Below are 23445 nucleotides of genomic sequence, written 5' to 3'. Positions count from 1 at the left end.
TGTGCCTCGGTTTCCTCCTCTGTAAAATGAGGCTAATAGGATTATTGTGAGAGCTAAATGAGTGGATAATTGTAAAGCCCTTAGAACAGTGCCTGGACACACAATAAGCCAGTTTGTTCCCTTCTGCCTTTAGAGGTTCTTCAGGAGAAAAGTCAGAAAAAAGCTTCAAAGAGAGACGAGCTGTTTACAGACACTAATTTTAAAAGCAATGGATCCATAACACCAGTTGTCCTAAAGAAATATTTGCTTCTTAGAAGACTGAGAAGCAGAATGCGTTTATAATGGTGGAATCATCTGCCAGTGACTGGCCAGATAGGAGCTATTTGGGGGGCATGGCCCACTTCCCCATGGCTCCATGGAGCCCGACCGAGGACTGGTGGCTCGGCCGGCACGGGCCAGGGGCGGGCCAAGGGGAGGAAGAGGGAAGGAGCTCCCGGGATCCCCTCGCCCCCTCCCCCTCTCGCCCAGTGAGTAATGACATTCGCGGAGGGGAGGGAGGGAGGGAGCGAAGGAGAGGGACAGGCTCCGCGAGGCCATGTGATGCTGGGCGAGAGAGAGCCGCTACCGCCGGAGCCTCTTTCTTTCCTCCCTCTGATTCCGTGCTGTCATGGCGACCCCCAACAACCTGACCCCCACCAACTGCAGCTGGTGGCCCATCTCGGCGCTGGAGAGCGATGCGGCCAAGCCTGCCGAGGCCCCCGACGCGCCGGAGGCGTCCAGCCCCGCCCATTGGCCCAAGGAGAGCCTGGTTCTGTACCACTGGACCCAGTCCTTCAGCTCTCAGAAGGTACAGCCTGAGAAAGCAGGGAAACCGGATCGCCTGGTGGCGAGGACGCTGGGGGAGGGGATCTCGGTGGGCTTAAGGGGTCTAATGAGCGAGAGACCGCTGGAGGGAATCGGGGGTTTCGGGGCCGGAGGACGGGAGCCGCCGGGCTGCTCTCCCGGGGGGAGGGGGGGGGACTGGCCCTGCCTTGGGCCCCACGAGCTTCGTCCCCAGTTCTAGGAATACCCATCCTCTTTGCCTCCCAAAAGACCCGGTCTGTTGGAGGGCTGAGAGGAGACAAAGAAAGGCACGGGGAAGGGAATGGGCACCGCTGGGAAGGCGGCCTGTTGGAGGGGGCGGATGATGCGGGGAGGGAGGAGGGGCGCTTCCCGGGGTCCAGCCTCCAGCCCCGGTAGTTCTATCGCAGGCCCTCCCTCTGTGCTGCTGTCCTAGATACTACAGGCCCCCGCCGGTCACAGCTCCTCTGCGCCTCCGCCTGGTTGGGGGCCTTCCTCTGACTGGGGCTTGGAGGGTCTGTCTCTAGCGTCCCACCCCCCTCCGACACCCCCCCGCCCCCCCCCACACCCTTATCTTGAGAAGGAAGGAGTTAACTCATTTTCTCAGACCTGCCGGGCCTTAAGATCTGTTTTGCTCTTAAAGGCACAGATAGCCTCTCCGCCCCTTCTCAGACCCAGGGGAGTTGAGGGGCAGTTGGGAATCCAGCTTGGTGCTGAGTTATTGGGGTTCCCGCTTCCTGAGGGTGAGCGCCCAGCACTGCGTGGGTAAGACACGAGTGCCTCTAGGGGCGAATCTCTCACCCTGGGTGGTTAACCTGTTCGTGGGGCACAGATTCAGCACCACGGCCAGGACCCAGCATTCAGGCCCCATTGCTTGGTCCTCCGACTCCTCTTCTTCCTGGAAGATCCTTTTGGGTCATTCACTCATTTTCCAGATGGAGAAACCGTTTCTGTAAAGAGAAAGATGCCTTGGAATCAGAAGATTTGGGTTTGAGTCTTGGCCCAGGCTCAGTTTTATCATCTGGAAAATGGGATAATAATAACAGCAACTTCTAATTCCAACACCTCTCAGGATGGATGAGAGGGTTGTTGAAGAGGCGGTATAAATCAGTGTTCTAGATTGGTACTTCTCAAACTTGACTGCTTTAGAATCACTGCACGATCCTGGTTAAAGCACGGACTGCTGGGTCCCATCCCAGAGATTCTGACTCAGTAGGTCTGGCTCAAGATGCATTTCTAACAAGCTACCAGGTGATGCTGATGAAGCTGGTGCAACGATCTCCCTTTGGGTAACCCCAGTTTAGGGTATAGACTCTGAGTCCAGTCAATCCCCAGTGGAAGAGCTGTCTTCCCCAGTAACTTACTATGGGGCTTTGGACAGGTCACTTTGCCTCTCCAAAGCCTCAGTTTTATAATCTGTAAATTGGAACTAATGGCAATACCTCCCTCAGAGTGCTGTTATGATGGTGAAATGAGATGGTGCACAAAATGTGCTGATGGCAGTGCCTGGCACAGAGTCCAGGCTCTGTTAATAATGGATGTTATGGTGTTGTTACAGTGCTAGGTAAAGGAGGGGTCGGGTTAACCAAAGTCACACTGGTACTTGTCCATAATTTTACACATACATGCTGAACACCTACTGTGTGCCAGGCTCTATGCAAGTGGCCGGAGGTTTGGAGATGAATCAGTCTGACCTCCAGATGCCAGAATCTCCTCCCATCCAGAACTTTAGGAGCCAAGCCCCTGTGGCTAGGACTGCATGGGAGGCAGCAGGATGGCACCCCCAATACCATCCCCCCGAAGGAGCCTCCTGCTCTTCCCTCTATGGAATACTTTCTATTCGGCGTGAGCTCAGGGCTAAAATGGTCCCTCAGTCAGTGATGAGACCACCTACCATAACCCCATTTGGGACCAAGCCTCTAATCAAGCCAGCCTGGGCATCCTACTGCCTCCCCTGCCAGGGCCTTCCTCCTGCCCAGGGGCCCATGGCGGGTTCTAGAGGCAGTGTAGCCTGGCAGAAAGGGCATGGGCTCTACAGTCAGATGGTCCTGGGTTCCAGTCTCTTCTTGAGTGCTACTGGCTGTGTGACCTTGGACAAGTCACTTCACCTCTCTGTGCCTCGACATTCTCATCTATAAAAGGGGACATTTGCATCCTACCCTGCAGAATTTCTGGGGGATTGAGAGGACAGGGACGTATGTTAAGTGTCTGGCATGTAGTAGGAGCTTAGGAGGTAAGTTTTCTTCCCTCCCTGTAGTCCTGAAGGGCCTTGCCTGCACGCAGGGAGCAGTTCCCCATGGGGAGCATGTGAGGAGTCTGTCCTTAATGGTACATAAATTATTGAGAGCAGAAACAGACCACCCCCAGGCGTGCTGGTGGCTCCATGGGGCATCTGGGGACTGTTCCAGAGCCAGAGGACAGCAGGACAGTGAGGGATCCAGAGCCCAGACTCGGGGGCCGGATTGCCCAGGCTTCCATCTCGGCTCCACCGCTGGCCACCTGGGGAACCCTGAGCAGGTTTCTAAGCTCTTTGCCTCCGTTATCCCACCTGTAAACTGAGATATTAATAGCGTCTTCCCCTCCCCATAGGGTCATTGGGAGGATTCAGCAAATGTCTCCCTATAAATCACCTAGCACAGCACCTGGCACACAGCACGCACTCAGTAGGAGTACCTACGCTTACCAGACACAAGGTCAAACCCCAACTGCCACTTTCTAGCTCTGTGACTTTGTCACACAAGTGTCTTCTCCTCTCTTAGGTCTCAGCTCCCTCATATGCTTAGGAGTGCGCAGAGGGTTATGAAGAGGGTTGTGAAGACTGAATGATATGCACGTTCACACACTTAGCTCAGCGCCTTAAGAAACTGCACCCTACTAGTGAACATTCAGGCACCATTCGAGGGGATCGGGTGGGGCCATGGGCTTCAGAGGAGGCTCTAATTGCACGGTACTGATGTCAGGGTATTTCCGAGCCTGTTCCCGACCCCAGCCCCGTCTCCTCTGGGGAGGTGAGGGTCAGAGGGGCAAAAAGTGCAGGGAATCAAACACCATCATTCTAGTGCTGGCACTCCCGCTTACTGGCTGTGTGACCTCAAGTAAGTCCTGACCCTCTCTGGTCCTCAGTTTCCACAACAGGAAAATGGACTAGATGTTTGATGCAAGCTGCCTCTCTCCATCCCCAGGCAGGAAGGACTGCCCTACCTCCATGTGCCCCTAGCCCTCTCAGCATCCTGTCCTCATACCAGCCAGTTCTTTTATAAAAACAAGATTGCTACTTACTGGCTGTGTGACTTTGGGCAAGTTACTTATTATCTTTGTGCCTGTTTCCTCTTGTAAAATGAGCATAATACTATTACTTACCTCATTAGGTTTTTGTCTGGATTAAATGAGTTAATACACGTAAAGGTCTCAGAACACTGCTATGTAAGAGTTAACTATTATTACTGTTGTTATTTCCACCAGAGTGAGTCTCCGAGATCCATCCCTGGCTCCGCACAGCAAGCCTGGTTCGAGGTTCCCTCACCCCATCCACTCAGGGTCTGCCCTTGTCTTGGATGTACCTGTGGGGAGCCCCTGTCCCAGCCTTTGGCCCCCAGGAGTAAGAGGCCTGGGTCTGGGCCCTGACACCCAAGATGGAACATGTCTCTAAGAGGCCCTCTTCCAGACACAGAGGAGGGAAGTCAATGACCTCTACTTCCCACCCTGGCTTTGCCTTTCAAGCTGTTGGGCTCTGGCCCCCAGCCCTGTACATAACAATGCACTTGACCATTTACCCCGTCCCCGTCCCCGGAAGGCCCACAGGTGAGAGCTGCAGATCTCACCATTCTGCTCAGAAGCTGGCAGTGGCTCCCCAGTTCCCTCTGGGGAAAAGCCAGAGTCCTCATAATAGCCTCAGGCCCTTATGCAGGATCCCAGCCTTGCTTGGGTCCTGGACCCCTCATCAATCTGGGGAAGCCTGTGGACCTTTCTCAGAACAATGGTTTTAATTGAATAAAATAAAATACATAGGATTATTAGATTGGAAAGGAAACCAGTCATATTCAAGTACAGCTATTGACATACTTTTTAAAACAGATTTGTTACATAATGACATATGTTTCCGTATTAACCCATTATATAACACAATCTAGTGACAGCAATGATAACTACTGTCATATTGTAGTCGTGATGAGTATAACTGCGACAATTGTGAAATGATGAAAATATCTGATCCTAGTGGTGACAATGTTACAGGCACTGCTAACACTACCGTGCTTTGTCACCTACACTCGTAATTGAAGAAAAGGCTAAGTGTCAGTTTGAGATTACTGAAATAAACATATAATTTTCCCATCCTAGTTCAAGGACTCCCTGAATTTATTCATGGATCCTTGGGTCTAGGAGTCTGGGTTATAAGTTTCCAGTGTATGCTCGTTTCTGACCTCTCCCGTCCTCTCCCTCACCCACCCTGCTCCAGCCACACTGGCCTCCTCACGTGTGGCCTTTTCAAACACTTCAGACATGCTTCCACCCCAGGGCCTTTGCACTGGCGGTCCCTATGCCTGGAGCAGTCTTCCCCAGATCCCTTTGTAGACCACTCCCTTACTTCATTCAAGCCTTTGCTCAAAGGTTACCTTCTCAGAGAGGCCAGCCGCGATGGGTCACCCTATTTAAAATTGTCACCTGTCTCCCTGGCATCCCTAATTCCCTTTACCTTGCTGTATTTTTCCTGTCTTCTGAGGCATTCGTCATTTTTTACATACCCTATCATTTTAACTGCTTATTATCAGTCTGCCCCCACTAGAATGTCAGCTCCCCGAGGGCAGCGATCTTTGTTCACTGCTGAGTCGCCCATACTTAGAACAGGACCTGGTGTAGAGTAGCCACTTAATAAATAGGTGTTGAAAAGTGACAAATTTATACATTGTAATAGGTGTTACATAAAAAAAAGGGTATTTGATTCTGTAAAACTAAAACTGCTCTAAGATATAAAGTTTATTAATTTAAAATAAGGTATTTGAGATAAATAAACTGAGGCTCAGAGATGCTAAGTGTCTTTTCCAAAGTCACACAGCAACTAAATGGCTGAGAAGAGACACCAACCCAACCCATCACAGTTGCCTCATCAACAAGGGCTTGAGTGAGGCGTGACAGTGCCTGATCATGACAATGAAACACCAGTGGGTATATTTCAGGCAACCGCAGTTTGTCCAGAGATGGTTGATATCTGTTCACACTGAGCGGTGACCACCTGAGTCTGGTCCAGCCCCCAGGGAGGCAGCGATGGCAGATGGCCTTAGCAACTGCATGCCCTTCACCTGGGCCTGGCTTCCTCCCATATACCCCTCCCCCGCAGGATGGCACATGGCTCTGGCCTACAGCTCAGCGAAAGGAGGAAGTCTCCTTGGCTGCTTGCCGAAGTGACCCAAGGCAGCTCCAAGCAGGACTGTTATGCCTCTAAAGATAGTCCCCTTCCCAGGCGGCAGCCCCACCTGGCACCCTCACTGGAGTCCCAGGTCATGGCCCAGGAGTGGTCCCTGAGGGCAAGTGCCATGCCAAGACAGAGTCCAAATGTCTGGACATGCCAAGGGCAAAGGTTTAGTTTGGTTTCTGTTTCCACCCATTCAGAGGCCCCAGGCTGGCCCGGACGCTGGATGACTGGGCAGAGCCAGGTCTCTGAGGCAGGAGGAGGCCAGGAAGGGAACGGGGCAGTTGGGCTGCAGACTAATGAACTCCAGCCTCAACTGCTCTGGGGCTTCTCCAGGGCACGGTCACCACCCGCGAGCTCAAATATACACATACACAGGTGCCCTCACTCAATCATACTCATATCCACACTAATGCACACGCACTCACACAATACTTGAATACTCATACTTACTGGTACACTCATGCATACACACCCACACTCATGCATGCATACGCACATATACACACACACACACACATTTGCCGCTCATGCTCAGGCGCTTGCACTCAGACACTCGCACACTCACACATCCAGACCCAACAGATGCCACCCCCGCATACTTACTCTCTGCCACCGTTCCTCCCCGTCTCTCAGACAGACCCAGCAGTTCCCTCCCACAGCCCTGTCTCCTGCATGGTCTGAATGTAGTGTCAGCTCCCAGCAGGGCTGCAGCCCCTAGTTTAATAATGAGAAAGAGGAGGCTCAGGAAGGGGCAGCGATGGCTCTAAGGTCACACAGCGTTGCCGTGGCAGAGACAGGGTGCCTGCCCCCCAGTGCCATCTGCAGGACCTGCTTTTGCCTAACGGAGCAAAGGAATCTGTGAAGGAGTGTTGGAGCTTTGGGGGCTAATTACCTCTCCCTCCCCACAGTTCACCAAACAGAAGGGAGTGTTCTTGTGAGCTGTGAGCGTGGGGCATGAAGCACTCTAGGACATCAACCAGGGGGGGTAGGACAGTCTGTGTGTGTGTGTGTGTGTGTGTGTGTGTGTGTGTGTGAGAATAGTGATGTTAGAATCCGTGTATTAACCTCCTGTGCTGGGACTTTACCCACATCATCCCATCTCAACCTCGAGCCAGCCTTGAAGGAGTGCACTGAATTCCTCATTTCACAGAAACTAGGGATCAGAGAGGTCAAGTGACTTGCCCAAGGTCACACAGCAAATAAACAGCCAAGCCAGGCTTCAAATCCAGGTCTGTAAGCCTTCAAAACCTAGTCTAATGCAAGTAGCTAAGTCACATTACCTCTACTGTATTCTAGGCACTGTTCCTCAGTGACTATCTAATTCTCACAACAGTTCTCTGTGGGAATTGCTAGTGGGACTCCCATTGAACAGGTGAGAAAACTGAGGCACACAGGTGGAAGGCTATTTGTAAAGCCAAGTCATCCAGCAAGTAAGTGCTAGAGCTGGGATTTGAATTGACATAGTCTGGCACCCAGTCCAAGGTTCTGAATATAACCCCATGCTGCCCCTTCTGGGCTTTTAACTCCTGGCACCTGGAGGGGAGGCTGGGGATGTCCAGTCCCCAGAGCTTCCACCTGGGTTTGGGGGAACATTGATGCTCAGGAGAGGTGGAGTCACTTACCCTCTTTTTGCTGGGGGACCTAGGACAAGTCCCACCTTCTTTTTGAGTCTCAGTCCACAGGAAGGGGACAATTGAACTAGGTGATCACTAACTGTATTCCAGCTCAGAAAGGTTGGGCTGGGTCAGGACATGCCCCAGCCTCAAGGCTTTCCATTAGCTTCCACCAGCTCAAATGTTTGTCTGAGACCCCCTAGAGACATAGGGAAAGACTAAGGAGGGGGCAGGTCCAGGACACCCTGGAAGGAGCCCCCAGGGTAGAGACCACTTGTCCGGGAGTCAGGAACCAGTTCTTCCAGGTTTAGGTGTGCTGCTAAATTGCTGTGTGTCTTTGGGTAAGTTACTTGCCCTCTCTGGGCTTTAGTGTTCTCATCAAGAAAAACAGGGAGATAGTCCCCACGCTGCCATCCTCTAGAAGGCTGTTGTGAGCATCCATAAAAAAACAGAGGGGAAGTTGTTTGGGGCAGTAAAGGGCTTGACCAACGTCGGCAAATTACTTTTCACCTCATTTTGTTTCTTTTTTTTTTTTTTTTTTTTTTTTTTAAAGATTTTATTGGGGAGGGGGAACAGTACTTTATTGGGGAACAGTGTGTACTTCCAGGCCTTTTTTCCAAGTCAAGTTGTTGTCCATTCAGTCTTAGTTGTGGAGGGTGCAGCTCAGCTCCAGGTCCAGTTGCTGTTGCTAGTTGCAGCGGGTGCAGCGGGTGCAGCCGACCATCCCTTGCGGGACTCGAGGAGTTGAACTGGCAACCTTGTGATTAAGAGCCCACTGGCCCATGTGGGAATCGAACCGGCAGCCTTCGGAGTTAGGAGCATGTAGCTCCAACCGCCTGAGCCACAGGGCCGGCCCTCATTTTGTTTCTCAAATAATTTGAAACAATTAGCTGCTGATGATAAGAATTTCGGCAAATTTCCTGGCCAACTCCATCCCTCGAGGCCAGGCTGAGAGTCCAATCATGATAATGTTGGTTGTAAATTGAGTGCCATTTATATACCAGACATTGGGTTGGTACTATTAATACTTCCATTTTGCAAATAAGGACACTGAAGCTCAGAAAGTTTAAAGATTCTGCCCTAACTCACACAGCAGAACCAGGAATCCTATCCCGGGTATGTGCAGCTGTGAAACCCAGCCCCGTAACCACCAGGCCCCAAGCCCCTGGGAGATAACCCCCTCCCCCACGTGCCCAAGAATGGGCTGGAAGCCACCGTGTCCTGTGTGTGACCTCTGACCTCCCTCCCACATGCCCCCCCCCACCTGGGCAGACCGTCCCTGTGTGTCTGCCCGCCTTCGCCTTCCCCGCTCTGACCCTGGCACCTGCAGGTGCGGCTGGTGATCGCCGAGAAGGGCCTGGTGTGTGAGGAGCGGGACGTGAGCCTGCCGCAGAGCGAACACAAGGAGCCGTGGTTCATGCGGCTCAACCTGGGCGAGGAGGTGCCCGTCATCATCCACCGCGACAACATCATCAGCGACTACGACCAGATCATCGACTACGTGGAGCGCACTTTCACCGGAGGTACGGTGGCCGCACCCCCCGGGACCCCACAGGCTCCGGCGCTGTCCCAGAGCCCTGGCAGGCCGGGAGAAAGCTCTGCGGCCATGGGCAAGGCCCCGTCTGCCCCGAAAGGAGCCACAGGGCTACGGGCAAGCCTCAGATGCCCCCCAGGACCTGCATAGCCACAGATCCCCAGGGACCCCACAAAACCCCCCCTCCTTGGTCCTCCAGGGAAAGGGTATGGTCCACACACCACCACCCCGCGTGGTGCTCCGGGGTTACAGCTTACTTTTCCAGGAACTCTAGAGTCACAGGCATGGCCACAGATCCTTGGGGGCCCCTCAGGCACAAGCAGGACCCAGACCCCGTGCTGAGTCCCCACAGACAGGGCCCAGATATCCCAGGGACGCCAGGGCGGCGGGAGGCCCAGCCTCCTGAAACCTTGTAAGCACAGCCAGGGCCACAGACTCCCAGGAAGCCCACAGACATGAGCCCAGATATCCTGGAACCTTGCAGACAGAGTAGGGCCGACACCCCAGAACCCTGCAGAACGCTATGTCCCCTCTGGCCTTGCTTCTGTTCAGGAGCTCACTGCCCACAGCAGAGGCTGCAAACAGCAGCTGAGAGGGGATCAAGGCCCACTGCTTAAAAAGAATATGAATATGTTGCCAACATTTAAAAATCAAGGAGAGTTTAGTTTTAAGCATCCGGGCTCCTCTTGAAGTCTGGCAACAAGGGGCCCAGACCCCCAGCTGCCCCTCAGGGAACAGCTTGGAGGGCCCCAGTGAGGAGAGGTAAGCGGGCTGCAGCACTCAGATCCCCCTTTCAGCTGGACGGGACTTTATCTCAAGGAGTTTGGGAAAGGGCGTGGGCCGGGACCTCTGGGCCATGACATTTAGGGATTCCAGGATGCTGGAATTGGGGTTTTGGGGTACAAGAGGCTGGGCTTTCTGAATTGGGGGTGGACAGTGGAGGCAGGGCCCATGTCCCCAGTCCAGCCCCTGGCTGTGCCCCGCAGAGCACGTGGTGGCCCTGATGCCCGAGGCGGGCAGCCCACAGCACGCACGGGTGCTGCAGTACCGCGAGCTGCTGGACGCACTGCCCATGGATGCCTACACACATGGCTGCATCCTGCACCCTGAGCTCACCACCGACTCCATGATCCCCAAGTACGCCACGGCCGAGATCCGCAGTGAGTGCCTGGGGCGGGGCGCACGAGCCCCCTCAGGGGGACCCTGTTCTTTGCCCACCTTCTCCCTTTCAATGTGGGTCCTCCTTCCTCCTCCTCCTCTTCCTCTCGCTAGTGTGTCTCTTCCTCTTTTCCCTCCTTCTCTCCCTCTTCCTGACTCTCCCTGTTTCTCTCTGTCTCTCTCTGTCTCTCTCTGTGTCTCTCTCTGCCTCCTGCTTGCTTTCTCTCCATCACTCTCTCTGGCCTTTCATGGCATTCGCTCGCTCCCTCTCTGGCAGTCTCTCTCTCATTCCCCTCTCCTGGCACCTACTCTTGTCTTGCTATCCCATAGAGTAGTAACCGGGCTGTCTCCCCAGAGGCTTGTCTTGCTCATGGGGAGCTGGGGCACCTCCCCACAGGAGTCCCAAGCCCAGACATCTAGAGTTGGGGCCCAGGGAAGTCAGTGCTCTAGTTGGCAGCCCAGGGCACTGAGTGACATCAGAGTTGCCGTCACCAAGGAAGGATGCTCAGATATGGCAAGCCCCCCCGGGGGGTCTCTGATTTCTGATTCAAGCATCACCCAGGTACTGTGCTAACTGCCAGCCTGGACGTGTCCGTGGCCTAGTTCAGCCTTTTGTTTCCAGCACCCAGTGAATGGGGGTTGGATTAAATCAGGTTACCCAGCAACAACTGTTTACAGACTTTGGTCCAGGCTCTGTGCAGACACCAGGGGGTCCTACAAACAGAGGAAAAGGGATGATTCTAAGTAGATAATAGGTGCTCAGTAAATGATCACTTCCGCCCTCTCAAAGGAATGAGGCTGATGTTCGAAATGGGCGGGGGCCAGGTTGTGGAACCCAACGTCCCGTTAGAGTGCCCTCAAGCAACACGCAGGATTGATCTACATTGTCCTGTCCACATTCAGTCAACAATATTTATGAGGTTTCTTATGACCCAGGCCTGGGGCAGGGGGCTGGGCACCGATGGGGACAGACACAGCACCTATCATCCCAGGGTCATAGTTCTGATGGAAGCAGAAAGATAAGTGATCAGGTAATTACAGTGTGCGACTAAGTAAATTTGAACAGCCTCTCAGGAGGGCAGTCTGGCACTCTGTATCAAACATAAGAAAGCCCACACCTTGGAGGTGGTCCTGCAGTTACACCTGGATGTGTGTACAATGAGTATGTACACGGATATTCATTGCAGCATAGGTGGTACTAGCAAGAGGTTGGAAATACCCAGCTGCCCGTGAGTTGGGAACTGGATAAATAAATTCTAGTACTCCCGTACAATGGAATACCGTGCAGCTGTTAAAAAAAAAAAAAAAAGCAGAGAAGAATGGAATACTCTCTATGATGTATTAGTGAACAAAAAAAGTAAAGGCAAACAAATGCATCTAGTGTGCCATCATTAATGCATGTGGAAAGGGGTGAGGTGGATACACAGACGCTTGCAAAAGCAAGGAGTAGTTCTGGAAGGATGCGATACGCAAGAAGCTGCCAATATGCTTGCTTTTGGGGGAGCAGAACTAAGAGACTGCAGGTGGAGAGGAGAGAGGTTAACTCTTCACTGTACATTCTTTAATGTTTGAATTTTTAAATAAGTATGCATGCATAACCTGTTCAAAACCCAATCGATTTAGAAAATTTTAGCCTAGTATCAATCAGTGTTATGATAAGGGGAGCACGGAGGCTGGGGACCACAGAAGATGTCCAGTGCAGCCTCTGGGGCCTGGAAGGATTCTGCAATGCAGCAATGTCCAAAGATAACCAGGAGTTAGAAGGGGAAAGAGAGGGAGACTCCTTTCAGGTTCAACGGTAGGAGAGGGTGTTATGTGTTCTGAGAACGAAAGGAAGTTCTGTGTGGTTGAAGTGTAGCCCAAGGGGGCAGCACGTGCTGATGCGGTGAGTCTGGGGAGCAGGTCTGGCTGAATTGGAATTTCATCCAAAGAGCAGCGGAGAAACAGAGATGGGCAGTGACATGATCAGATCTTCATTTTACAAAGATCACTCAACTGGGAAGCGCGGGCGGAGCAGTGAGGAGTCCCGACTGTCATCTAGGTGAGCAGAGACGGTGGCCTGGACTAGGTGGAGGCAGTCCCTAAGTGTTGCTGGGGTTCTGGAGGCGCTCCCCCGTGCTGCCCTGAGCTATGTGAAGGTGCCTAGAAGGCAGTGGGGCGGCCCCAGCAGGCCCAGCCGGCTTCCTCTTTGAGGAGACAGAGAGGCTCTCAGGGCTCCAGCCCAGCGGGGGAGTAGGGGGGAGACCTCATGGGACGCAGAAGTCGCCCTGCACTGACCCTCCAGTCAGTCCAAGGTCTCCCCTCTTGGCTTCGTCTGCCCTCCTGGAGTCTCAAGAGAGTCACATGGGCAGCCCAGTGACTGGCAAGAGAGAAAATGCTGTACTTGACCTTCACGTTCATAAAACATCAATGAGGCTTAATATAGCCCGAAGCTGCAAGGCCTGGGAATGTGTTTATTGGGTTTTTATCAGGCCAGGAGACAGGGCAGTGAATGGTGAAATCTCAGAGGGAGGAGCTGAAAAACTGCGGTCCCTCATTCACTCACTCATTCCATTCCTTCCTTCCTTCATTCATTCAACCCTCACTGAGCTCCTGTTCTGTGCCAGGTCTGTACTGGGTTTTAAGAAAACAGAGATGAACTTGACATAGCCACTGCTCTCCAGAAGCTCTGATTCTACCGTGTTTCCCCGAAAAATAAGACCTAGCTGGACCATCAGCTCTAATGTGTCTTTTGGAGCAAAAATTAATATAAGACCCAGTATTATATTATATTATATTATATATTATATTATATTATATTATATTATATTATATTATATTATATTATATAAGACCGTGTCTTATATTAATTTTTACTCCAAAAGGCTCATTAGAGCTGATTGTCTGGCTAGGTCTTATTTTCAGGGAAACAAGATAGTGGAAGATACATATGTCCAGAAATAAGTACATTAGCAGCAAAATCTCCATATACAGCAATATAGGTTGTGCACTGCACAAATCCAAAGGGCATTTTCGCATAGACTAAAATGTAAAGGAAGTTGTGCAACGATACCTCTTAGTGTGTTTGCATTCTCTGGCAGAAATCTGTAATGTACGCTGGAGGACAAAGGCAATGAGTGGTCAGACCTCCTAGAGGATCAGTGGAGGAGATGATCTTGAACTAGATCTGGAAGGGGGTTTTCAGGAATACAGGAGAAGACGATTCCAGGAGGAAGGAGTGTGAGCAATGACCTGGAGATTTGGAATGGTCTAGCACATTCAGGGAATGCCAAGCATTTGGAGTGGTTAAAATGTTCCCATCTGGAGACAGGGACAATTGGGGGAACTCAATGAAAGTGGAGTCCGTGATGGGAGAGGAGATGGGTCCTGCTGGGTCTTTTAAGGAGCTTAGACATTAGCTGAGGGCAGTGAGGAGCCAGGGATGGGTTTTAAGTTGACATGCTCAAGTGTGTATTTGGAGATCTCTCTGGCAGAAGTGGGGCGAAAGGCTTGGAGGGGAGAGAATGCAGACAGACAGGCGGTGAGTCAAAATGAACCAGGCAAGAGAACAGGGATAGTCAGAGAGCTGAAGATAAACATGAGAAAGATTACAGAGAAGAATCAGCAGGACCTGGGACTGATTTGGGGTGGAAAGGAGGGAGAAGAAGGGGTTGAGGCATCTGGCTTAGCTTAGTGTGGGGGACGGATGCTGCAATTTGGGGAGACTGCAGAGGAGGAGCAGGTGCAGCGGGGAAGATGAGCCAGAATGTGTTCGAGACGCCTAAGGGATGTTAACGTAGAGCTGGGGCTTACGGCACAGGGCCGAGCAGGATTGGGGCACCACCACACACTTGACCCACCATTATCCAGACTTACTGGCCAAGAATTCCAGAGAAATCCTGCCCCAATGAGGGAATAGAACCCAAGATCTTATACCAATTAATATTTCCACCTCCTCTTGTAAAACCCTGTTTACAGTTAGACTTTCAAAGATTTTTGAAGTTACATTATAGGATACTTCCTCCCTCCCGTTAAGAATAATTCTCAAGATGCTGGCTTGAATTCCATCATTGACTCACTTTCTGTCACCATTGCCTTTTTGGCATCAAGGCCAGTTTTCCCAGGAAAGATGGGTCATCAGGTCCCTAAATCCCCAGGGAAGTTGCTCACCAAAAGCGAAAGTTTCAAGACACCAAAGGTCTCTTACAGTTTTTCTTGCAATAACCAAGTCTTTCCTTGTAGTGATACAGTGAGTGAACACCAGATGAAGAATCAGACAGACCCAGGTTCAAAACCTGCTTGTCATTTACAAGTGTGGAACGTTATTTAGCCCCTCTACAGAAGGGGGTTGGGGGAGACAATCACTGAAGGACGCGTGTGTCCAAGTTCAGTGTGATATCCATGTCTGGAAAACTCCTACTCATCCTCCAAAGTGGACTGTCTTCAGTGAGGGGTCTGGATGCCTGTGCCCCAGGCGGGTGGCGCTGTGGATCCCACAGCATTCTGTTCACTCTTCCTTGTGGATCGCTCATGCTGTGTCATAGCGATTTCTTTCTGTATCTGTCCTTCCCACTGTCCTGAGCCTCGGGCAGTTTGGCATCTGAGTGTTGGCTGTTCATATGGTTCCTTCCCAGACCAGTGTTTGGATGGGACCAAGTTTGTGGGGAAAAGAATGGGACGACGCTGGGCATTGAGAGGACAGGACCTTTCCTATTCCTTCCCCAGGACATTTAGCCAATGCCACGACAGACCTCATGAAATTGGACCATGAAGAGGAACCCCAGCTTTCAGAGCCCTACCTTTCTAAACAGAAGAAGCTCATGGTGAGTGCCTGCAGGCCTGCTCAGTTCTCTTTCCCACCATCTTTTCCACGGAAAAGAACGACTGGGAGAAGACTCGTTCTAAGAAGGGGATCGGTGGATAACACGAAATGGAAAATTCCCTGGCTTGCTTTTCCAACCCTGTCCTCTCTGTCGTTTCCTGGCTCTCTGACCTTGGACAAGCCACTGTCCCCTGGAGCCTCAGTTTCCCCATGTCTTGGGCTGTGTCCCTAATAGCAGAGCATTGGACAGAGGTCCTTGGGTGAGTGTGGCCATGAGGAGACCCTGGTAAAGATGGGAGGGACAGGAACGAGGAAGGGGCAAAGTTCACCTGACCCCACAGGAAGTTCTGAAGCATAAGGGGCACCACAAAGTTAATCCACCTTGAGGCAAGCAACCAGCCTTTTATACCCGTCAGTCATTGGCTACAGATTGCCTGGTGGGGAGCTGGGGAATGTGGGATAACTTCCCAAATGTTTCCAGGCAGCTCCTCATTGGCTAAGAGCAATTCTCCAGAGAAGGGGCAGCTACGAGCTGCTACCAACCATCCCTCACAGCAGCTGGTGTCTGGGAGTACAAGCCACGTGAAAGGGATCTGGGCAGGAAGTCAAGCTCACAGGAGTGTTGTGAGCACCAGATGAGGGTGCTTTGTAACTGCGGAGCACCCTATACTCTTGGCGGGATATTGGGAGGCTGGGTTTGCAGAAGGGGTTTGGGTCAAGCTCTGGTCATCCTGCTTCTTTTGAAGCCGACTCAGCTCCTCTGGCTCCTGCCTGTCCTGCCCCCCAGGCCAAGATCCTAGAGCATGACGATGTGAGCTACCTGAAGAAGATCCTCGGGGAGCTGGCCATGGTGCTGGACCAGATCGAGGCTGAGCTGGAGAAGAGGAAGCTTGAGAACGAAGGTGGGTACCAGCCCTGGGGTAGGTGGGTGCTGGTCCCATCCAGCCCCCCGTCCCTGCCCAGTACCAAGCTTTTTCATTCCAAAGATCTCAGAGGACCTCCCAGGTGGTTCGGATCACGGGCCATCGAGTCAGACAGACCTAGCTTTAAGTCCTAGCTTGGCCACTCACTAACCGAGTGACCATCGGTCAGGTACTTCACCTCCCTGGACCTCAGTTTCCATCTATAAAATGGGGATAGCAATAAGACCTACCTCAGAGAGACACTGAGATATTGTATGAAATAATACATGTAATACACATACAGTGCTTAGATCAGCAGTTAGCACATAGTAGGTATTTAATAAAGGTTGGTGAAAGTGATGATGGTGGTGGTGGTGATGGTGACCTTTGCCCTGCTTAAGGATGTATTATGGCTTCTTCATGCTGCCGCCAGACATCTAGGCTCACCCAGACTCTCTGACCGTAACTCTTCCTGTTCTCAAGTGGCTTTCTTCTCTGGACCCTGAGCATACCAGCTTCATTCCCACCTGCACACCTTTGCTCCTGTAGTTCTTCCAGCCTGGAGCACCCTCTCCACACTACTCAGCTCCTTTTTCCTTTTACATTCCATCTTTGCCACAGTCCTTCAAATTTCATCCTGGACCTTCCCATTGCTGTTTTGGGTCACCTATTAGTCTTGTCTATTCAACTCTGCAAATTTATGGAGCCTATGCAACATACGCTGCTACACTCATAGCTTACACACACACACATACACACACACACCCCTATTGTGTGTATATTAGAAAGTCGTGGAGCACAGTGTTCTGAAAGAGTTTAGTTTAGAGTCAGACAGATTTGCGTTAGTTTCAGCTTTGCTGCCTCTACTGTGTGACTTGGACAAGGTGCTTTCCCTATTGGGGCCTCAGTTTCCTCATCTGTAAGATGGGATGATAATAATGCAACTTAAAACCTTAACCTCACCTTGTTGGACTCGTAAAAATTAAAAGCACTCAGCACAGTGCCTGGAACATACTAGCTTAATACATACGACAGTTAAAGGCATGTACATCCTCCAGATGAAAAAACTGAGACTCGGGGAGATGGGACTTGTTCAAGGTCACACAGCTGTGTGGCTTTGGCCAAGTTACTGAACCTCTCTGGGCTGCCGTTTCCTCATCTGTAAAACGGGGATAATAAAAGCACCTACCAGATAGGATTGTTGTGAGGATTAAGGAAATCACACCACACTCGCCTCACAGGGTTCCCCTCCTCATGAAACTTTGCTGGTTTCTCATTGCCCAATATCTAAGCCTTGAAGTGCCCCAGGGCTCAGTCCTTGGTCTACAAATCTGTCTACACTCATCCAGTCTGTAGCTGGGGCCTTCCACCCCTGATCCTGCCTCCTTTCACTGCCCTGCACGCCTCTCATGCTCACCTCTCCCTGTACCGAGTGGTGATTCCCTGACCGTCACAAGTACCAAGTAGACCCCTTGCCTGGCCCTTCCACTCCCCCGCCCTTCTCTTGCTTCATTGTACTCACTTTGCAAAACCTCAAACCGGAGTAGTCCCAGCTCACCACCTATTCAGCACGTGCACCTGTGAACCTACATGTGGCTGGAGAAACACGAGAGTGCTGGCTGCTCTCACTTTGGCTTCATGACCACTGGCCTTAGGTGGCCTTCCTGCTGCCCTGGGCCTCCCACTGTCCCCTTTCCAGATGACTAATTACTACCTTCTCCTTTCTCCTCAACCCTCCAACCGCTTTGCCCACATCCTCCCTCTCAACTGATCCCTTTCTTTCTGCATCACTGAGAAAATGGAAACATTAGGAAGAGACCTTCACAGCTCTACCTACCCGTCAGCACCAGTGTCTATATGTACTAGTGACTATTTTCTCAATTCTAAGATGCATCTTTGTTAGATCGTACCTTGACATGTCTGAAACTGGCATGTTTCTCAATCAATAGTTTAACTGGTATCACTTGTTCTCTGTAAGATATCTGGGGTGGATGTCTTACATTTGATGGCGACTTTGATTTGATGTGCTATGGTACCCCACACTCCCTCTTATCACCAGGGCTGAACTGTCCTTGACCAGCTACGACCAGTCCCTTTCCTTGGGTACTAGATGCCCTCCACGCTCATCCACCGAAGGACATCACACAGGAATTCTCTCCACTCTCTCCTGGAGAATCATTTACCCCCTTGCGATATCATTCCCACCAACATGCTGGGTTTTTCCTCCCAACTTACAAAGCCATTCTTGACGTGTCTCAGATTCTGAGTGCATCCTTCCCGTGACAGCAAAACTCCTTGAAAGAGTGATCTTTGCTTGCCATCTCCAGTTCTTGTCCCTTTCTCTCTTGGAGGCCTTCCAACCAGGCTTTTGTTGTCAGCATCTACTCCAGCTGCTCTAACCAAGGTCACCGGCTGCCACATGCAATCACCATTCTCAGGCTGCCTCCTGACCTCTCCGCAGCGTTTGAACCCACCTGAGCACGCCCTTCTCCTTGGGACACTTTCTTATCTTGGTTTCCAGGCCACCCCACTGTCCTGCGTCGTCTCCCACCTCCATGGCTGCTCCTTCTCATGCTCCTTTACTGGTTTCTCTTGTTGCCCAATATCTAAATCTTGAACTCCCAAAGCTCAGTCCTTGCACATATAAAAAGTCAGTGATTTAAATGAAAAAAAGGATTGTAGGGGTGGTGCAAGGACATGGCCAAAATCATTAAAGTTGTACAGGAGTGAATGACCTTGGGGAAATGCGATGGCAGGCAGACCAACAGCAGAGGAGTCCACGAGAGAAGAGTGAGTGTGTGGGGGGAGAAAAGCTGATGCCTCCCGCTCCCATCCCCCCACCCCCTCCTCTCTCTCCCGCTCTAGGACAGAAATGTGAGCTGTGGCTGTGCGGCTGTGCTTTCACCCTGGCTGACGTCCTTCTGGGAGCCACCCTGCATCGCCTCAAGTTCCTGGGACTGTCCAAGAAATACTGGGAAGATGGCAGCCGGCCCAACCTGCAGTCCTTCTTCGAGAGGGTCCAGAAACGCTTTGCCTTCCGGAAAGTCCTTGGTGACATCCACACCACGCTGCTGTCAGCCGTCATCCCCAACGCGTTCCGGCTGGTCAAGCGGAAACCGCCATCTTTCTTTGGGGCCTCCTTCCTCATGGGCTCCCTGGGCGGGATGGGCTACTTTGCCTACTGGTACCTCAAGAAAAAATACATCTAGAGCCAGGCCCGGGCTTGGTGTCTGACTGTCAGTGTCTCTGTGCTGTGTGATCCCCACTGAGCTCTCAGTAACGTACTGTCTCATGAACTTGGACAGCCTTTCCCTACCCTTGTTCGGAGTAATTCTATTGTCAATGTGAAAACATTCCATAGTTTAGAAGTAGACGTTGCCAACGCCGTGAGTTGAGGCCACGGCTCTACTAAAGGAGAGAGAGAGAGAAAGAGAGAGAGAGAGAGAGAGAGAGAGAGAGAGAGAGAGAGAGAGCGCGACCGATCAGAAACAAAACACGAATGCCTTTTCTTTCGATTCAAGGTTTCAAGATGGAACTGTGGGGACTGGTTAGGATCTGAGGTGAGTCCCAGGCTGTTTCACCCACCAGGGCCCAGATTCTGGGAGGTGCTGGGGGCTCCCAGGGCCTCACCCCTCGCCTCCCCTTCCCTCTTGCCCAGGGAACTCTTCCACAGGACAAAGCCAACATCAAGACTCAACTCTTCTAGCCTCCAGGTAGGGCTGGAGGCCCGGACACCCCATGGGAGGCCCCTGAAGATCGGGAGGGGCTTCATTCTTCTCCTGGACATGGACTGAGACAGCACTGGCTCGAGCCAGGACAGTGGCACCCAACCATCGGGCCATGATGGGGAGCGACACCATGAGCACAGCCTCATTCCCTCCCCGACGTGGCCAGTGAGTTTGGTTTGGCGTTTTCCCGGTAATCCCTGAAGGCAGCATCCATCATCCTCTCCCCACCTGGAGCTGAGTGTTCCCACCACGTGCAGTGGACTTTCAGTAAAAGCCATGTTGACCTGCTTAGAAGGTCAGTCCCGGCCCGAGTGCAGGGGTGGGTCTGGAGGGGGATAAAGCTCAAGTCCCTCTCCCAGCCTCTGCCAAAGCCATCTCCTTTAATGCCCACCTTTCCCATCACTTGTGGGGCTCCCCTCATGCCCCACCATGCCACGCTGCCTGCCCTGGTCATGTCTCACTTTCCTGTGCCTTTTGCATGTTGGGTGAGTCTGGGTGTCACTGCCGCTCATGCTTAGAAACCACTGAAAGTCCCCAATAAAGCATCCAGGAGAAGCAGTTGCTTTTCATTTCTAAACCTGTGTTGTCCATCTAGCTCTCATTTCCAAAGGTTGGGGTGAGAGGGGTGTAGACACGTAGTTCAGACTCAGTGCCCCACAAGAGCTAGCAAGGGTGGAGTTCAGGTCTCAAGTTGCCGAGTGTGGGACCGGCTCCGGCTGCTGGACAGACTTTGCAGTTTTGCCCTTGACATAGACCCACCTCACGTGGACACAGTGCTTCAGTTTACATCCAGATGAGAGTCGGTTCACGCCCCCGCCCATTCACCTCTGCATCAGTCCCCAGCAGCATGGGGTACCAGACAGAGATAGCACACTCAGAAAATAAATGCAAGCAGAAGGCCAGAAGGGATGAAAGCAGTGGTTGGGAAATGGGCCACAGCAGCTTGGTTGGGCGAGGCCTGAATAACTTTGTTCTAGAAATTAAGATGCTAATCAGGGTGGCCCTCAGGAACCCCCACCTAACTCACGTCCCAGGCACTCAGGCAGCCACACATGCCCCAGGCAGCCACACCCTGGCAGAGAAGACAGGGGAAGTGCCAGGGCGCCGTGGAAAGGCTTCCCAGCCTGGAAACCAGGGTCAGGCAGACCTTGGATTGCCTTGAGTGGACAGTGCTTCAAAGAGGGACCTGCTTTACCCTGGCCTCAAAGACCCCACCGATACATGATGTCTTTGCCTTTCGGCTCTCCCGGAAAACACCTCCCTTGCTCTCTTCTCCCTCCTACTTAACCCTGAAACCAGGCTGCCGTCTCCAGGACTCTATTCCCATGCTGTATCACTGGGACAGGGCCGTCCACATTCATTGACTGCATTTTAACTACCTCTGAGTTGGTCAAAATGAAGACATAGACATGAATGGGGTTTCTTTCTCCTGATTTTAAAGTAGTTTTGGTAACGAAGACACATTAGGGACTTACTGTGCGCTTGAAAGACATTTATATAGCACCTCACATACACTAGATCCTGTTCTCAGTAAGCACTTTACAAGCATCAACTCATTTAATCCTCACAACTCCACGAGGTGGGTCAATACGTTATCCCCCTTTTACAGGTGAGGAGACTGAGGCTGAGAGGTCAGGGAACTATTGAAGGGCTCCCAGCCAGTGTGTGTGGCCAGAATTAGAACTCAGGCAGGCAATCTGGCCTGAGTCCACGTGTAGTCTCCTCCCTCCTTTGCTTTTCTAAGACTGTGTAAATCATCTCTGCCTGAGCTGTGACAATGTTAGGGCAAGTTGGGGGAACACCCTGCTTCCGACACTCGACACACTGGAGTTTCTCATTCGTTGTCTGTGCCCAGTGAGACTGTCAACTCCCACAAGGCACCACGTCTCTGCATGAACGCCGTGCCTGGTTCCCTCCGTTCTCCTCCACCATTAGGGTGGGGAACGTGCAATGAGGCGAGGCACGATCCCCCCCATCTTACGCTTCAGAAACGCAGGCTCAGAGAGCCCGACTTGATCGAGGGCACACGGCTGGAAGTCAGTCAGCACAAACCCAACTTTCTGCCACCAGATTCCATGCTAAATACACCATTTATTCTCTGCAGTAACTGCATTACATTCCTAATGGAGAGTTACCATAATTGAAGTGATGGGTATTTGTGGGTTTGACAATTTTGCACCGTTACAAAAAGCTGCCGTAAAATCTTTGTACTTGACTTTGCCCACTTCTATGAGCATTTTCGTAGCCCAAATCCCTAGACTCATTCAAGTTTGGATGCTACTATGTTACCATCCAAACAGGCAGTACCAGTTTACCATCCTCCCTCCCCTCAAGGTTTGGGAGGACCTGTTTTCTGTGCTGTGTGTGTTCAACTTTAAAACTTGCCAGATACATTTTTTTTTTAAATTTTTATTGGGGAATATTGGGGAACAGTGTGTTTTCCCAGGACCCATCAGCTCTAAGTCAAATTGTTGTCCTTCAATCTAATTGTGGAAGGCGCAGCTCAGCTCCTGGTCAAGTCGTTGTTTTCAATCTAGTTGTGGAGGGCGCAGCTCACTGGCCCATGTGGGAATTGAACTGGCAACCTTGGTGTTATGAGCACTGCGCTCTAACCACTGAGCAAATTGGCCACCCCCAACTTGCCAGATACTTATTAGGGGTTTCTGGGACAATTTCTGAAGGTGACTATACTGCACAGGTTTTCTCTTAATAGAACCTACCTTCTCCTAACAGCTATCAAAAATGGATTGATTTTGGAGCCTTTTTTGTTTGTGTGTTTTTTAAGGTTTCTGCATTTCACCCTTCTGGGAACTGGCTTCAGCTCCCTATGTCTAGTAAGTCCAGGTGAACCCATGCAATCGGGTCTAAACTACATTAGGCTGTTGACAAAGAAAAAAAGGGGGGTGTGAGAAAGGGCAAACAGAGGTCAGCTCCTCCATCACTCACCAAGAAACCAGCTGCCACCTCAGCACTGAGTGGGAGTTTCTTTTCATGTTGTTTCCCAAAATAAAAGTTCTAACCAGCTTGGGAAGAATTTTTCATCAAGCAGAACAGAGGAACAGAATAGAGTAGAAGAGTTGGTGAGAGTCTCCAGTCCGCTACCATCATTTATCAAATAAGAAAATTGAGACCCAGAGATGTTGATTCAAAGTTGCTGAGAAAAGCAGAAAAAGCAGTGGCAGAACTCATCTCAAAGCCAGGTATTCTAACTTCTAGCTGAGTGCTCTTTCTATTATTACTATACTGATAATCCTGTATGCCTTTCTTCAATCTCCATCGCTTTTGAAAATGATGGAAAAGTGAGGTTTCTGGAGAAGGGACATCTGAATAAAAATTATGGCAGCGTTATCTGTCGTCGGGCATGCAGTTCTCACTTTCCTGGATGCCCTTCTCTAACAGCGTGAAGTCCTTCTCATCCTTTAAGACCCCAAAAGAACTGTTAGGTTCTATGAAGATATTCCCTAATTCCCCAGGGCAGCTGGTTGTCCCCTGCTCTATGGTCCCAGGCCCAGACCTTGC

At 51.4% G+C, this 23445-nt stretch overlaps 1 protein-coding gene across 2 annotated transcripts; it reads left to right on the top strand.

The window, feature by feature from the left end:
- Positions 1–480: 480 nt before the first annotated feature.
- GDAP1L1 (ganglioside induced differentiation associated protein 1 like 1) lies at positions 481–19676 on the top strand. Of its 2 annotated transcripts, none has more exons than XM_033095480.1 (6): positions 481–787; positions 9134–9326; positions 10324–10497; positions 15200–15297; positions 16084–16198; positions 19064–19676. In XM_033095480.1, exons 1-6 carry the CDS (start codon positions 608–610, stop codon positions 19405–19407), a joined length of 1104 nt encoding a protein of 367 aa, XP_032951371.1. In that variant the 5' UTR covers positions 481–607; the 3' UTR covers positions 19408–19676. The 2 variants fall into 2 exon arrangements, with proteins under 2 accessions (XP_032951371.1, XP_032951372.1); XM_033095481.1 differs by having other exon boundaries at positions 654–787; positions 9076–9326.
- The last annotated feature ends 3769 nt before the right edge of the window (positions 19677–23445 follow it).

The sequence above is a fragment of the Rhinolophus ferrumequinum genome, chromosome 23, assembly GCF_004115265.2.
Source record: "Rhinolophus ferrumequinum isolate MPI-CBG mRhiFer1 chromosome 23, mRhiFer1_v1.p, whole genome shotgun sequence".
Lineage (NCBI taxonomy): Eukaryota > Metazoa > Chordata > Mammalia > Chiroptera > Rhinolophidae > Rhinolophus > Rhinolophus ferrumequinum.
Note: the sequence above shows the minus strand (reverse complement) of the source record. Positions and strands in the feature narration are given on the sequence as shown.

Bases quoted from the DNA above. Each gene is read 5' to 3' on its own strand.
- GDAP1L1 (XM_033095480.1), top strand. From the start codon at position 608: ATGGCGACCCCCAACAACCTGACCCCCACCAACTGCAGCTGGTGGCCC. The intron at 15,298-16,083 runs GTGAGTGCCTGC...CCTGCCCCCCAG, and splicing joins CTAAACAGAAGAAGCTCATG to GCCAAGATCCTAGAGCATGA. The intron at 16,199-19,063 runs GTGGGTACCAGC...CTCCCGCTCTAG, and splicing joins GAGGAAGCTTGAGAACGAAG to GACAGAAATGTGAGCTGTGG.